The sequence below is a fragment of the Nipponia nippon genome, unplaced genomic scaffold (assembly GCF_047370975.1).
Source record: "Nipponia nippon isolate SJK-2023a ecotype South Korea unplaced genomic scaffold, ASM4737097v1 scaffold_1, whole genome shotgun sequence".
Lineage (NCBI taxonomy): Eukaryota > Metazoa > Chordata > Aves > Pelecaniformes > Threskiornithidae > Nipponia > Nipponia nippon.
The window spans coordinates 53654858-53668280 of record NW_028262290.1 but is presented as its reverse complement, the minus strand read 5'-3'; the positions used below and the strand labels follow the sequence as shown (position 1 = coordinate 53668280).

Sequence of the window (13423 nt, the reverse complement as noted above, 5' to 3'; positions counted from 1 at the left end):
AATAAAGGGTGATTTTAACAGGCTCTAATCTTTCCTCACAACAGAAAAAATAAGAACAGCTGGTTTTTAGGAGTCTCTCCACAACAGGCTTGTAACTACCAACGCCTACTACCTTCACCATGAATTCAACATGCTGACCAAATGAGAAAACACATTCAGAGCACTAATGCAAATCTCCACTTTTAATATCTAAGTATGTCACAGCTGAAATAAAGTCGTACAGTGTGGCAATAGCACCCAAATATTCCTCCTCTTTGAGAGAAAAGTATTTTCTTAGGAAAATGCTTAATTAAAAATACATGCTTGCTGCAAATGCTAGACTTTTTGACTAGGGAACGAGCTATAATTTTCTCATGGTGCTAAACCACAGAAGGAAGCAGTTAGCACTGATATTTGGAATGTCACCTAATAGCGATAAAACAAATCAGAAACATTTGGACGAAATTGGTGGGAAAACATATGGCTCAGTTCTGTAACTAGATATTAGCGTTCAACCTTTTGGGAAATGCAAGGAGATAAGTGCCATCACATCCTCGCTGTGAGGAAGGGACTGCAGAATCAGCATATGTTTCTACATAAGCAGCATATAAAATGTTTATTCTGAGCACAAAACTTCAAGGTTGGTCCAAAATTCTGTAGTCATTGGAACAGGTCCCATAACTTCAGCAGCCTGCAAATCACGGTCTTATTGAATAGAAAATAACGAATCTGCACTATTTAATGCTTTTATTGAATGTAGATCCATTCTTTATATAGTCTGCTCTTGCATGTCCCAGTCATCCAAATCTCCAATATATTGCAATGGGAGTGCTGAAGCAGCACACAGACACCCCCGAAAATACTACCTAGAAGATATAATTAAATGCAATCATATTTTGACCAAGCATTTTTTATTTTGTAGGCTGCAAAGGCTTCTACTGAAAATATACCTAGAGTTGGCCATTTATACTACACAGTTACTAAGCTAGAACCAGTTGATCCCAAGTTTTCTGTTTCGCAAGAGAGCAGGCCTAACTGCAACCCCTACAAATGGTGGCAGAAATCCTAGTTCCGCTGAAATCACAGAGACTTTTAGTGACTGTCTGTAACGGTGAGTTTCAGCACACCTGAATTTCAGGTGCCTACACTTTGTAGGTATGGACAGGCGCTAGTTGTCTGTATTTCCATTATGACCAACAGAAATATAGTCAATACAACCTGCACAGTCGAAACAGGGCTGCATCGCATGCTAAGGTCATTATTTACATCCGATACCTAAAGAGCATGCTGGACGCCACTGACTTGCATTTGAGTCACCACTACTGCAGGTGTCTAAGCTCCCATGCTCACATTCATCCCTCTGTATGGTAGACAACTGAAGTTAGGGTGAGTCAGATCCCACCTCTGGATTTTGTTCTTTTATAACCTTGCTACTACACAGCAGCGTTGGCAGCTAGCTTGTGCTCCAGCCCACGGGTGAGCTTAATTTGAGAAAAATATGTCTTTACTAAAAGTTTATCCCAAGGCATTTATGGCGAGCAGTGAAAAGATGTTTTGACAGGAACAGATTAGCCTACAGAAGTCTAGGTGTTCAGTGAAAGCAAGCCGTGGAGTCAGTAATAAAGCCCAATTATATGTTGCAGCAAAAATCTATTTAAAAACAATCCTAGTGAGCCCCAAAATAGTTTTTGATTTTGATCTGGCATTAGAGACACTAAGCTGCTTCTTACAGATGGACTAAAGAAAGTCTCGTCTTTCCACTGCTACTCTTCTTTTAGCTTGCATTTTTGCTTTCCAAAATTTATATAAAGGAGGTCACTACATGTGTTTGCGGGTGTTGGGGTCTGGGGAATTACTTTTTTTTCAAAAAAACGCCACTGAGTTTACCAACTAGCCCAATGCCTGGCCCAGGCACAACCATCTCAATTGAAGTTCCCGAAAGGCCATGGTCAGGTCTTTATATAACATAATTATCAGGCCCTAATATACATTGTCAAAAGCAAGCAGAGAGTGTTGCAAAATTGTTTGCGCTGGGAAAAATACAATTTTGAGGCACGTCTGTGGAATGCATACAAGTTATGATGACCTCCACTAGCGCCTATTACCAAGGAGGCTCAGCCTCTCTGGGCTCGCACAGGCACATAAGGGTGCTTTGAATAAAGTGTGCACTAATGTATAGCATGGCCAACATTTGTACCAGGTCTATTCTGAGCTAAATCCTGAATAAAAAACTGCTACTGGCTGAGAGCATTAACAGGGACTGAAACTGAAGGAAAGCGAGAGAACAAGTCAAAGCACTATCCATCACAGGAACGCAACCGCCTGTTGTGTACACAACCAAGAAATCACCCATGCAGGTCGCTGCAGAGAGTGCTTTAATATCAGACTACAAAAGCACTGTAATTTTACCAAATGGGTCATAAAATAGGAATGAGCATTAGAAACCAAGTACTTTTTCCAGTGTTTATTCTGTGCCTTCACACCACCTGGGAAGCACGATGGGAGCAGAGATTGCCTTCGGCCTGGAAGAAATGGCTAGGGGGCAGAGACCTGGCACAGGTGACTTGTATTCCTCTCTCCTGCTACATCCCCAGTGTATCGGCTCTCAGGACAGAGGGAGAAAAATTGCTTTCCTCTACCCCTAACCAACACTGTCCCCTCATCTGTTGGTGCCAGGGAAGGTGCAGAGAATCACGGCGCTCAAATCAGCTCACTACAGCCTGGTCTCTCTCACATGGTTCTCTTTAATGCTGAACATTAAAGAGAGAATCTGGCTGAATTTTACTGCAGAGTTTGTTTGTTGTTTTTTTTTTTCAGTGAGAGGGGCAGAAGATACAGGAACTGGTAGAAGACAAAAATGCTGAACTGTTCTCAGACAACACCACAGGGTTTCATTTGTAGCTCCATTCAAAATCCCCAGAAGTGCCATTTTTCATTACTTATACAGTGAATTTTGATGCCACTCATCTCAGTTAGAATTCCTCTATCCAAAAACCTGAGATTCAAAATACAATTTTCTCTCTTGGGAGAGAAATGTTTCCTCTCGGGAAGAAACAGCCAAGGGACTGCACACTCTGAAACATGCCCCCATGTCTCATACTAGTCATTTCTAGCTGTTGTGTATATATATCCATCCATACATACACATATCTATCTATCTGTCTGTCCCTCTGCTGCCAAGGATTTTATTTTTTAAAAGGTGACCACTGAAGTCCAGTAGGAAATGCCCAAAAATAAGTTTCAGGTTTAAAATTTTCATACCCTTAACGTTCCTGAATTACCACCCCTGAAAGCCAGGTAGGCATCCTCTTCTTATGAGCAGAGAATCCAAGACATAGGATGCACTTAAGTAACTTACAGCCACAGACAGTCTGTGTCAAGGCTCAAAGCAGAGCTTCATTCCTGGGATCGACAATCTTGAATTATCTTGCATGGTTTCCTCCTTCCATTTTGTTGCAAGATGGACTATGCCAGTCAACTACATGTTGACAGACCATCAGTAAGCTACTAAAAACCCACTAAATAAAATGAGATAGGAGAGCCCTGAAAATACAGTCCTTTCAAAAGGATTTCAGACAAATGTTGTAAAGCAGCACTGCCCACTTTCCAACGGTGCAGAATGTTCCTTGGTTATTTGGGTGATTCATAACAAAACAGGCCTTAAACAGGTCAGCAGCTCCCTAGAATCAACAATTTGTTGTTTTGGCAGCAGTTTGGTGCTTAACAGAAGAGGCCCCCGGCCGCCAGGTCACACATTTCTCAAACCAGAAAAGCATAAAAACTCTAATTATTTATATTAATGTGAACTGAGGAGCAGTTTGTGATTTTTTTGAATTATTGCAACATACTCGAATTATGTGTGAAATGAAAATTCCCTGTCCAGTTCACAAAGAAAGGCTCTGTGGCGTTCAGTGCGTGGAGGCAAAGATGCACAATTTCAAGCTCAGGGAGACAGCCAGGAAAGCTTACCACACCCAGCAGGCGCTCAAAGATTTTCAAACAAGCACTCCAGGAAACTGAAGTACGTTCTGAAGTTTTTCAAGTTTCCTTACTGTTTTCAATGCACAACCCCTTAGGCTAACCTCTCTATGTAGTCAGCTAGCTGGAGCCTGTACAAAGAAATTCTGCTTCATACAAAATACACTAAGTAGGAAAAAAAAATCCTGAAGACCTTTCTAGGTATTTGGAGGGGAAACATTAAACAGCCCTCACTTTCCCTTCAAGTTTTCGTGCATCATGGAAGTTTTTCTTATGAGATATGCATTGCTAGAAGCCAGTGGCAAACACAGGCTCTGATCTGTGCTGACTTGTATATCTTAGGTATGATCCTGCCTGGTGCTGAGCACTGACACTGGTCTATATGCTTAATTTCTAGCAACTGAACAGTCTCAGAGAAAACTACACTGGGACTGTTGAAGGGTTGAAAACTACGTGTGGATTTTCTGCATGTTCCTAGACTGGGGCTAACACGTTCCACCCAGGTCATTCAGGGGTTGCCAGAAAATGGTAAATCGATGAAGCCATTTAACTTGAACTGGAAGTCTGATATGCTGTTTTTCAGTGATAAAATTTCCACTTCTACTCATTATTATTTTATTAGTAAACATTGAGTACTGCTTATTAAAAGCTGTGTGTTACTCTATAGTAATCTATCCTGATATTTATGATTGCAGAAAACTAGCAGTAACAGCCTCTAAAGTTATTTCAATCTTTTCCCTTAAATTTTCCTCTTGGCAACGATTAAAACCATGATTAGTTTGGCAGTGGGCTTATTTACAGTCATTTGAAAGTATGAAATGACAAGAAGTTGGAAAATATTGCTCAGTGAGAGATTTGGAGAGGCTTACTAATTTAGCTATTGATTCATTCATCATTTCCTTGACCATTTTCTAAGTATGCGCAACCTAGTGAAATAATGGGTTTGTTTATTATACATTTATCATTAGCCTTAAGATGAGAAGCTCACACTAAATCATGAAATCCACTCCCCACAAGCTAAGGACAGCTGACCTGACTCGTTACACACTTGAGCACACAAACATCTTTACTCACATGAGCAGAATTAATGGGGGCTGGTACGTGGATTGATCTGATAAGACATCCTTTCTTCAAGATCGAGCAACCTGATCTGACTTTGAAGCTGGCTCTGCTGTTAGCTGGGGGCTACAGGGGGATTACATGACCTCCAGAGGTTTTTCCCAATCTAAATTTTTTTCTATTTCATTTACTACCTCATATAGGGAGGTCCCATTTGCCAGTTCCGTAGCATAGATGGAAAGCAAGAAAATATCCCTCTGCTTCAGCCACTTCAGTTCACTTCAAACTTTAAAATTAAAACCGTACTAGCAAAAGTGGCTTTTCCAAAAAATGCTGGGCCATAAATTGGAGCACCTATGGTACAGCCAGGCATCCCAACATACTCTACAGCACAAGAGGCAGAACAACGAACTGGTCAACAACATCCTACCCTGAAGCAGCTACATTGACCAAAGGATGTCCAAGAGAAGCCTCAACCCTGAAGAGAATGTAGGATCTAGCCAGAAGGGCAATACATTTTTCTTTTAGAATCAGACAATGCTATTAGTTACAAATTGCTAATAATGCTAACTAAGTTACTGAACCATTCATAAGAAAGCTAGGAAAGGAAATTCATAACAAAAGAAGTGGGGAGGGGTCCGTTATTTATGAAGCAATATTAAATTTCAAAACATACAAGTACTTTTTAGTGGGTAAAAGCACTAATATTTTTGTATAAGTATCTTTCAGTCCAATGACCCACTAATATCAAAGTTCCTCCCTCCTTTACTAGGCACAGTTTAAAAAAAAATAAATCAGGAGCCCCCCATACTTCAAAGGGAACATACTTCAAAGGGCCCTCCTCCTTTTTCCTTCTACTCCCTCTCTTCCTATCTCTTAAGCAGCCACACTTCAACTCACATTTATCCTTGACACCTTAAGCAGCCAAAGCATTCACTAACTTTTCAGTGAGGAAATGGACTATTGAGCCCGAATACCTATGGAACAGTTAAACAATGAAGTGTAATAATTTCCTGAATTTCAACTTAACATTTCAGGAAATAAACCCTGTAGCCAAATTGAAATTACAGTTAACCCTCCTAGAAGTACAGTCATTCAAAAGTGGTTTTTTTGTCAGACAAATATTTTAATGGTCCTAAAGGGTAGATAAAAAGGCTTCATACACATATATGATTTTTGGGCTTAATCATCAGAGCTTTCTCTTTCTTAAAAAAACAAAAGAAAAAAAATCAGGGCTGACTATAATGCATATCTGCAATACACACTCTCTTGTACGTGAAGAACATGTAGAATTCAGGACTACACTGTATGTTTCGAGGCAGTGAAACACTCCCATATAAAATGCAGTGAGCTTTTAAATTTAACTGTTACGCATAACCTAGACTAGAAGGGCTCTTTAAACCTAGTCTTAAACTAATTTAAATCAACAGTAAATCTACTGACTGATATAAAAAGCCCTAATAGTACTTAAGTACTAATAAAACTCATACATCTAAGATATAGTTAACAAACTCTTTGTTTGATTTGGATCTCACTGTCCCCACTGTCTGCAGCAGAATGAGCTCTTAGATGAACCATGGGTATCAGAAGGAGACTACACAGGGACTGTAGTTTATTCCAATGAATATCTGCTATTTAGTTCATTTTTAACTTCTCTACGTAAGTGTATAAAGGAAAAAAGAATAATTCCAGAAAAGTCCTCACAGTCATTTCTTTGTTGCTTTTATCGCTCTTTCCTGTCCTATTTTTGTCAACATTAGCTAACAAACATATATAAACACATTTTGTTATTCAGACCACTACTCCTACTGAATTAAACAATACTTTTCACAGGAATCAGGTTACTCCTGTTCGCAGGGGGTTGCAGGATTTGAACCGTGTATTTCAAATGCTTTGGATTAGTTCCTTTATTACTCTGCCACTAAGAGAATGTGTATACCAGCGACAGAAAGAAAAATAAAAGTCATAGCCTATAAACAGAGAGTTTTGAACACAACAGCATTTCAAGATTTTGATATTCCAGCTGCTTTCAGTGTTAATCAGCTGGTGCTGTGATAGGGACTTAAAATATTTTATGTTAAGAATAAGGAATTATTTTGCAGTTGCCATTACAGTTATGAAGAAAATAACAGTGATGTTCACCAAAGAAAGTCAAATCGAGGAAACAAAGGCTTATGGTAAGTATCTAATTCCATTCTCAAAAGAACAAAAAAACCCCATGAGACTGGCCACAGCAGGCGAGACCAAATGTCTGGTTAGCCCCATATTCTCTCTCTGACAGCAGCCAACTCCAGATGTTTAGGAGAAGTACAAGGACATACAATGCCATTTCCCAGAACCACAGAGTAATTCAGAAGGGATGGGATTTCTGGAGGTCATCCAGTCCAGCGCCCTGCTCAAGCTGGTCTTCCCCTTCTGACTCCTGTCAAAGACCTCACCCGCTCAAGCAGTTCTGGGTTCAGGAATTTCCTGAGCTAGAAGCAATACCTTTGCACTTTCTTCATTATCTACTAGCAGATAGTCCAGAAAATTCTAATTTACCGCCTCTGAAATTCCTTATCTTAATGCTTAGTGATTTATGTGTTCAAAGAGCTTGGTTTCAACCCACTCCTCCGTAGCACCACTACTGAGACTCCACACGACAGAGGGCACACCCCGTTACACAGTGCATAAGCTCAGTCAGAAGTCCAAAATGGCCAGTTCGACACTCCAAAGAGAAACAAGGGAAATTACACGACTGTGTTACTCAGCTGTCTGCTGCCTTTGTTATTTCCCTCAAATTCCAGTGTTTATATACTCCAATAGAAAAATGCTATTTTCTTAACAAAAATAACATCCCAAACAAACAGAAAACAGTGCATTTGAGTGCCAAACACCCAATACCTATTGTCACAGGCCCCAGGGAGGCAGCGTCATCGATGTCTGCAGTCTATTTCAGTAGCACCCAGGACCTAGCAGCATCAGTCTCCTTCTCAGTTTCATGTCAAAATAAAAACTAGTTATTCTTTGTTGTAAAAGAACCCCCACCTCAGTCCAACTCTGAGCCTAATCCCACCAAAATGTATGGGTGTCCTTCCACTGACTTCTGGGGGAGGTAAAATGGTTTCACAGAGTGCTTATCACCTACAGCTTTCAAACAGAAGTGTGCAAATATTACTGCTTTTCAAGTGGGGAAACTGAGGAAAGGGGATTTGCCCGAGTTTAGCCAGAAGATAAGTGAGATACAGCTGTTCCCTGACTCCTGCTGTACCTCAGGGCTCAGCTCATGCAGCCTTGCTACAGCACACCGTGCTGTAGGCGGTCACTCTACAGACTACCATGTGCCCACACTCAATAGCATGAAGCTTAAAATCAAACAAGTAAGTTTGTATCACCCCCTGTAAAAATCTCTGCACTGGCTGTTCTCCTTGCTGGACAACTGACAGGGATACACAGATTGTAAACGTGCTGGCTCTCCCTCGCTGTTACGCACCGATCCAGCAACACAGAGCAACCATAAAACCGGTTTTGAGCGCCGCAGTACCCTGGCAAACCTGGACCAGGGTGCGTAGGTGCGCTCCCAGCAGGTGCGGGTGCTCCTGCCGCCCATGGAAAGCTTACCGCCTCCCCGCAAGCCCCACCACGCCGCGCGGCGCGGGGTGACGAGGCGTGCCCGCGCCGCTCCCTTTCAGCTGTGCGCAGCGGACTGCCTGTACGGACCAACAATGCGCTCAATCTGGCTCTAATTAGCTTCGGCAGCCTTATGTTTGCAATAAGAGCGAGCGCTTTGTTCGGGGCGCGCTGGGGGCCAGAAGGCGGTACGCGCCCTCCTGCCCCGGCCGTACGCTTTTTGGGGTGCCGGGAACGGCCCGAGCGCAGCGGCAGCGACCGCTTCTCCGCCGGGGCTTAGCAGCGGGTGGCCAAGCGCTTTCCCTCCCGAGGTCGCTTCCTCGGCTACTTACACCGGGGTGGGCTGGCAGGGGAACTGGTTCCAGGCGCATTTGTACTGGGCCTGGACGTAGCTCTCCGTCCCGTCCAGCACCGAGCAGCTCACGTTCCTGTTCACTATGTAGGCGCACCAGTTCCTGGAGGGGGGGAAAGACAACGGCCGTCAGGGACGGGCGGCGGCATGAGGGGGCCCGCCCGCCCCGGCACCCCCGGCTGCCCCAGCCCGCCTCGGCTCGCCCCGCCGCCGGCAGCGGCTCCCGCAGCCCCCTCCGGGGCGGGCGGTACTCACTTGCTGCGGGAGCCCGGCCGGGTGTACCGCAGGTGCGGGGTGGCGTGGCTGAGCCCGGCGCCCAGGGCGAGGAGCAGCGGCAGCGCCCAGCCCGAGGGCGCCGCGGGCCCCGGGCACAGCTCCATGGGAGGGGACGGGAGGGCGGCAGCGGGCGAGCGGGGAGGGCCGGTGCCTCTCCGCGGGCTCCCTCCGTCCGTCTGTCCCTCCGTCCGTCCCGCCCGCCCTCGCCCGCTCCCTCACTGACGCAAATCCCCCCCACCCCGTTTCCGCCCTCCACGGCGGCTCCGCACCCCCCTCCGGCCGAGGCGCCGCTCCCCTCCACCCCCGCCCGGCCGGCCCCGGCCCCGGCCCCGCTCGCTCCCGGCCCCCCGCCCCGCTCTAGCCCCCCGGCCGAGGGGGAATGGCGCTGCGCGCAAGCGGAGGGGCAGCCGCCGGCCCCACATGGCGCCCGGCCGCCATGAGCGGGGGCCCCCCGGGGGCAGCCCTCGCTCCCCGTCCCCTTGCCCGAGCCGTCCCCGGCCGTGTTTTTCCCACTGGAAGGCTGATGGGGGAGAGGGCCGGGCCCTTGGGGAAGAGCAGGACGGGTGGGGGGCCGTGCCCGGGCCGGGGACTCTCCCCGGAGGCCGGGGGTCCTGGGGCAGAGGGCAGCCCCCGAACAGCGGCAAGCGGGGCACTGAGTTCGCCTTCAGGTAGGGCCGGTGCAGGCGCGATGGACTCCCGGTGTGTGAGGGAGGTTTGGGCGGGCTTGCTGCCGTGCGGTGGCCCCATGGTCCCACTTGACACCACCGCCTTGCCCCGGTCACTGTTCCCTTGCATGGCCCAAGGGCTCATCCTGACCTGACCACTGGGCCTGGGAGGGCTGCTGGTGGTCACCTCTGCAAGTGATGTGTGGTCGGCTGTTACTCATAAGGAGAGCCGTTTGCTGGGCAAAGAGAGCAATGGGTATTCAAATTCACTCAGGAGTTAAAATCTAACTCGGGCGCCTTGACTGGGTGACCTGCCAGTGCGAGGCCGTCTGTGATGGGTCCCACCATGGTCCGGACCGCGGGGAGGCCCCTCTGTCCTCCTCAGCTCCTGCTCTTCTGAAGCGATTGCTTTGGATTCAGGCAAAACTGAACCAGGCATCAAAGCCGGGCCAGGGCAGGCTGCTCCTGCCAGAAGGAAGGCAGGGAAGGCAGAGAGCGGTGCTTGGGTGGAGAAGAGGTCGGGTGGGAGATTTGGGAGTGGTGCCTGCTGCTGCTGCTGCTGAGCCTGACCAGTCCCGACCCTGCCCACACGCTCCCAGGCCTCCCCTGGCCACGGCAGCCACTCAGGCTTTCCAGGTCTCACGTGCAGGCAAAGCAGGCAGCAGGGCTGGGCCCTTTCTTCTGCTGGAGGCAGCAGCCTGCCTGAGCTGAACTTGGACCTCATCGTCTGCCCCGACCTGCTGAAACAGGCAGGTTTCATCGGCTTCACTCAGCCTTCGAGTCTAACAGGGAAATAAGGTTTAAATGCTGCGGTCAAAATTATGCTTTCAGACTGCCTTTTAGTAATTGTTTCACTGGAAACGTACAGTAAAGCTTTCTGCCCCCAAGAGAAATGTGTCCCGTTGCAGATGCATAGAACGCTTTGCTGGTGATAAGTAGCAATGGGAAAATATGAGATTATTCCTGTCGCTTCAATCTGTCCCATTTCACTTGAAAAAATGGCACCCTCCTAACGCTCTGCAGCTGCTTTGGAGAGAGTAGCACCTCACTGTCTAAGAAATTATGCTTCAGGCAAAGGTTAAACAATTTGCTGTGCCACTGTTTACATTTGCAAGAGCATGCTATTCAGGCATCATTATTTGTGCCGGCAGAATTTATTTGGAGTTTCTCCAACCTGAAGAAAGCAAGACTACAGTTCAGTCCCTAAAAAGCAATGAAGAAGGCTCACTCTTCCTTTTTCCCCTCCTCATCCTGTCAAGGAACTCATGAAGTTGGTCCTTTTCCAAAAGTGATGAGCAACATGGAAGAGCTGTACGTTGTCCCACAAAGGGAAAGTCATTAGGTAATGAAAGACTGAGGTCATGCCCATCTTGAGAATGACTGCATAGTACAAAAATTAATAGGCTGATTTAAACAAAATGAGCGTGAAGCAACAGTGTGTTTCCATATGCAAAGCACTGAGCTTATACCATGGTGAAGGGAGGTAAAGGAGATGTTACCTGATTTGCCATGAGGGCACCTTTCTAACCTGCCAACTGCAGACTTGATTGCATGAGCAAACACAACTCAGGGCACCGTTAGAAGGAGAGTCCTTACAGCCTTTTGCTGACCCCATGGATATGGCAGATAATGAGTCAGGAGTTGCCTGTAACTTCAGGACTCTGTCTTTGGAAAAATGTTTGTTCACTCAAGAACTGTGCAAGAAAGTCTCCCTCCTGTTTTCTGATATAGAGGAGTTGTCCCTTTACTGTCTGGATCAACTACTTCGTAAATGTTATGAAACAGGACTTTGATAGTATTTGCTGCCATTATTTTAAAAGGGTATGTGAGATTTCCTCCACTGCAAAGCACGGTGTATTTTTGAATTTGTTTCATTTAAAATAAACCATAACAATGAAAAACAAAATCCTGCAGGACCATTCGCTTCTCCTCGCTGAAACCAGAGCTCTGTGGGAACTTGAATGCAGGCGCTGTTGCAGGGAGTGAAGTTTTGTGCATGGCTGTGTGATGGCTCGGTAAGGAGTAGCAGCAGAGGATGACTCGTGCTGAGAAGTATTGAGCTGAATAGAAATGGATGAATCTGGGCAGATGCACAGAGCTGACCTCAACTCCTCTGATATTCACACTGGGCCTATGATATCAGCTGATAAAACAACAACCAGAACAGAAACTGGGCTCTGCCAGGAGAATCTTCAGCTCAGGTGCACACTGAACTGAAGTCCAAGCTCTGCTCGTGGCTGCATTTTTTCTGTGGGTGTAACTAGTTTTATTTCAGAGTGTAAGTATGAAGGTTAATAGTGCTCTCAAGGAGACAGCAATGCTCACACTTTATTTTTCTGTGCTATATCCTCTCATCTCTAAAATTCACAGAAATCCCAAGACAGATGATTCTTGCACTGCATGGCAAGCATGCCTCCACCCCTCCCTCCAAATGGAGCGTGTAGTCTGCGAGTGCACTGAGGAGGGCTTCGATAACTGGTGAGGTCAATGCATGCGTTCTTGGGAGACGGAGATCGCAGCCGTGAGTCCATAAATCCTTTTCATTGTTTGCAAGTTCTTGTTTCTTTACTAAGCAGTCTGGCTGTGTTTTCAGTGCCAAGATCAAACACGCTTTCATACTTTGTAACAGGATAATGATGGGGAAACAACTAGGGCCATGTGTAAGGGTCTGCCAGAGAGAGAAAGGTGCACAGAACAGGTGGGCAGAATAAATGGCAAAAACATTATCAGAGTATTTACTGCAGAACTCCAGAAGAGAAATTTGTCTTTAATGGTGTGGTGGATGGAGAGGAAGTGGTGTTCTCCGTGCAGTTTACCTCTCTTATCTATCAGCTCTTTCTGTAGATTTCAGCAATAAATTGCTTTATGAATTCTGGGTTCCTTTTCTTCAGGTTCACCGCCTCAAAAAATTGCCATAATAACCTGAGGTGAGTGGTTTTAGAGAGGTGTTTGTACTCCCTTGATGCTTCTCTTTAATAAAAAAGCTCTCATCTAGAAATATTGTCTGTGGCACAGAAGGTCTTTCAGGTACTCCTCACCTGGCCATCAGACACGAGAAGCCAGCCTACAGCTGTGCATAGTCTGGCTTTACAATTGGTACTGTATTAACTCCATCCATGAGTCAAAGCAGGTCACAGTGTCCCTCTGGAAAATGAAACTGGTATTAGGGAACAAAGAAAAGTTTGAAAGGAAGCTGTAAGAAGCTCCAAGCTAACAGAGGAAGGCTTGGATTGAGTTGTGTGACACATGCTGGTTTGGATATACCAGGAAAAGTACACCATGGGGAAAGAGGACTTTTAATACTGTTTTGCAGAGACATGATACAGCCCTGTCCCATTCATTTGGCCTTGTGTGTATGTCACTGCATAGTAATCTTAACATTAACATTAACATTAACATTAACATTAACATTAACATTAACATTAACATTAACATTAACATTTCTAATTCGAGTGTAGGATTGGTGTCCTCCAACTTCTCCCCTCTCAGATCAGCTCATGAGCTT

At 45.7% G+C, this 13423-nt stretch overlaps 1 protein-coding gene across 2 annotated transcripts in view; it reads right to left on the bottom strand.

The window, feature by feature from the left end:
- Positions 1-9448, bottom strand: part of EMILIN2 (elastin microfibril interfacer 2) — a 38120-nt gene extending 28672 nt beyond the window's left edge. For both annotated transcript variants that reach the window (XM_087755560.1, XM_087755569.1), the window contains exons 1-2: positions 9233-9448; positions 8958-9080 (exon numbers count right to left, since the gene is read on the bottom strand). In XM_087755560.1, the coding sequence (XP_087611686.1) occupies positions 8958-9080; positions 9233-9357 (248 nt within the window). In that variant the 5' untranslated portion in view covers positions 9358-9448. The remainder of the gene's footprint in view (positions 1-8957; positions 9081-9232) is intronic.
- Positions 9449-13423: the final 3975 nt, after the last annotated feature.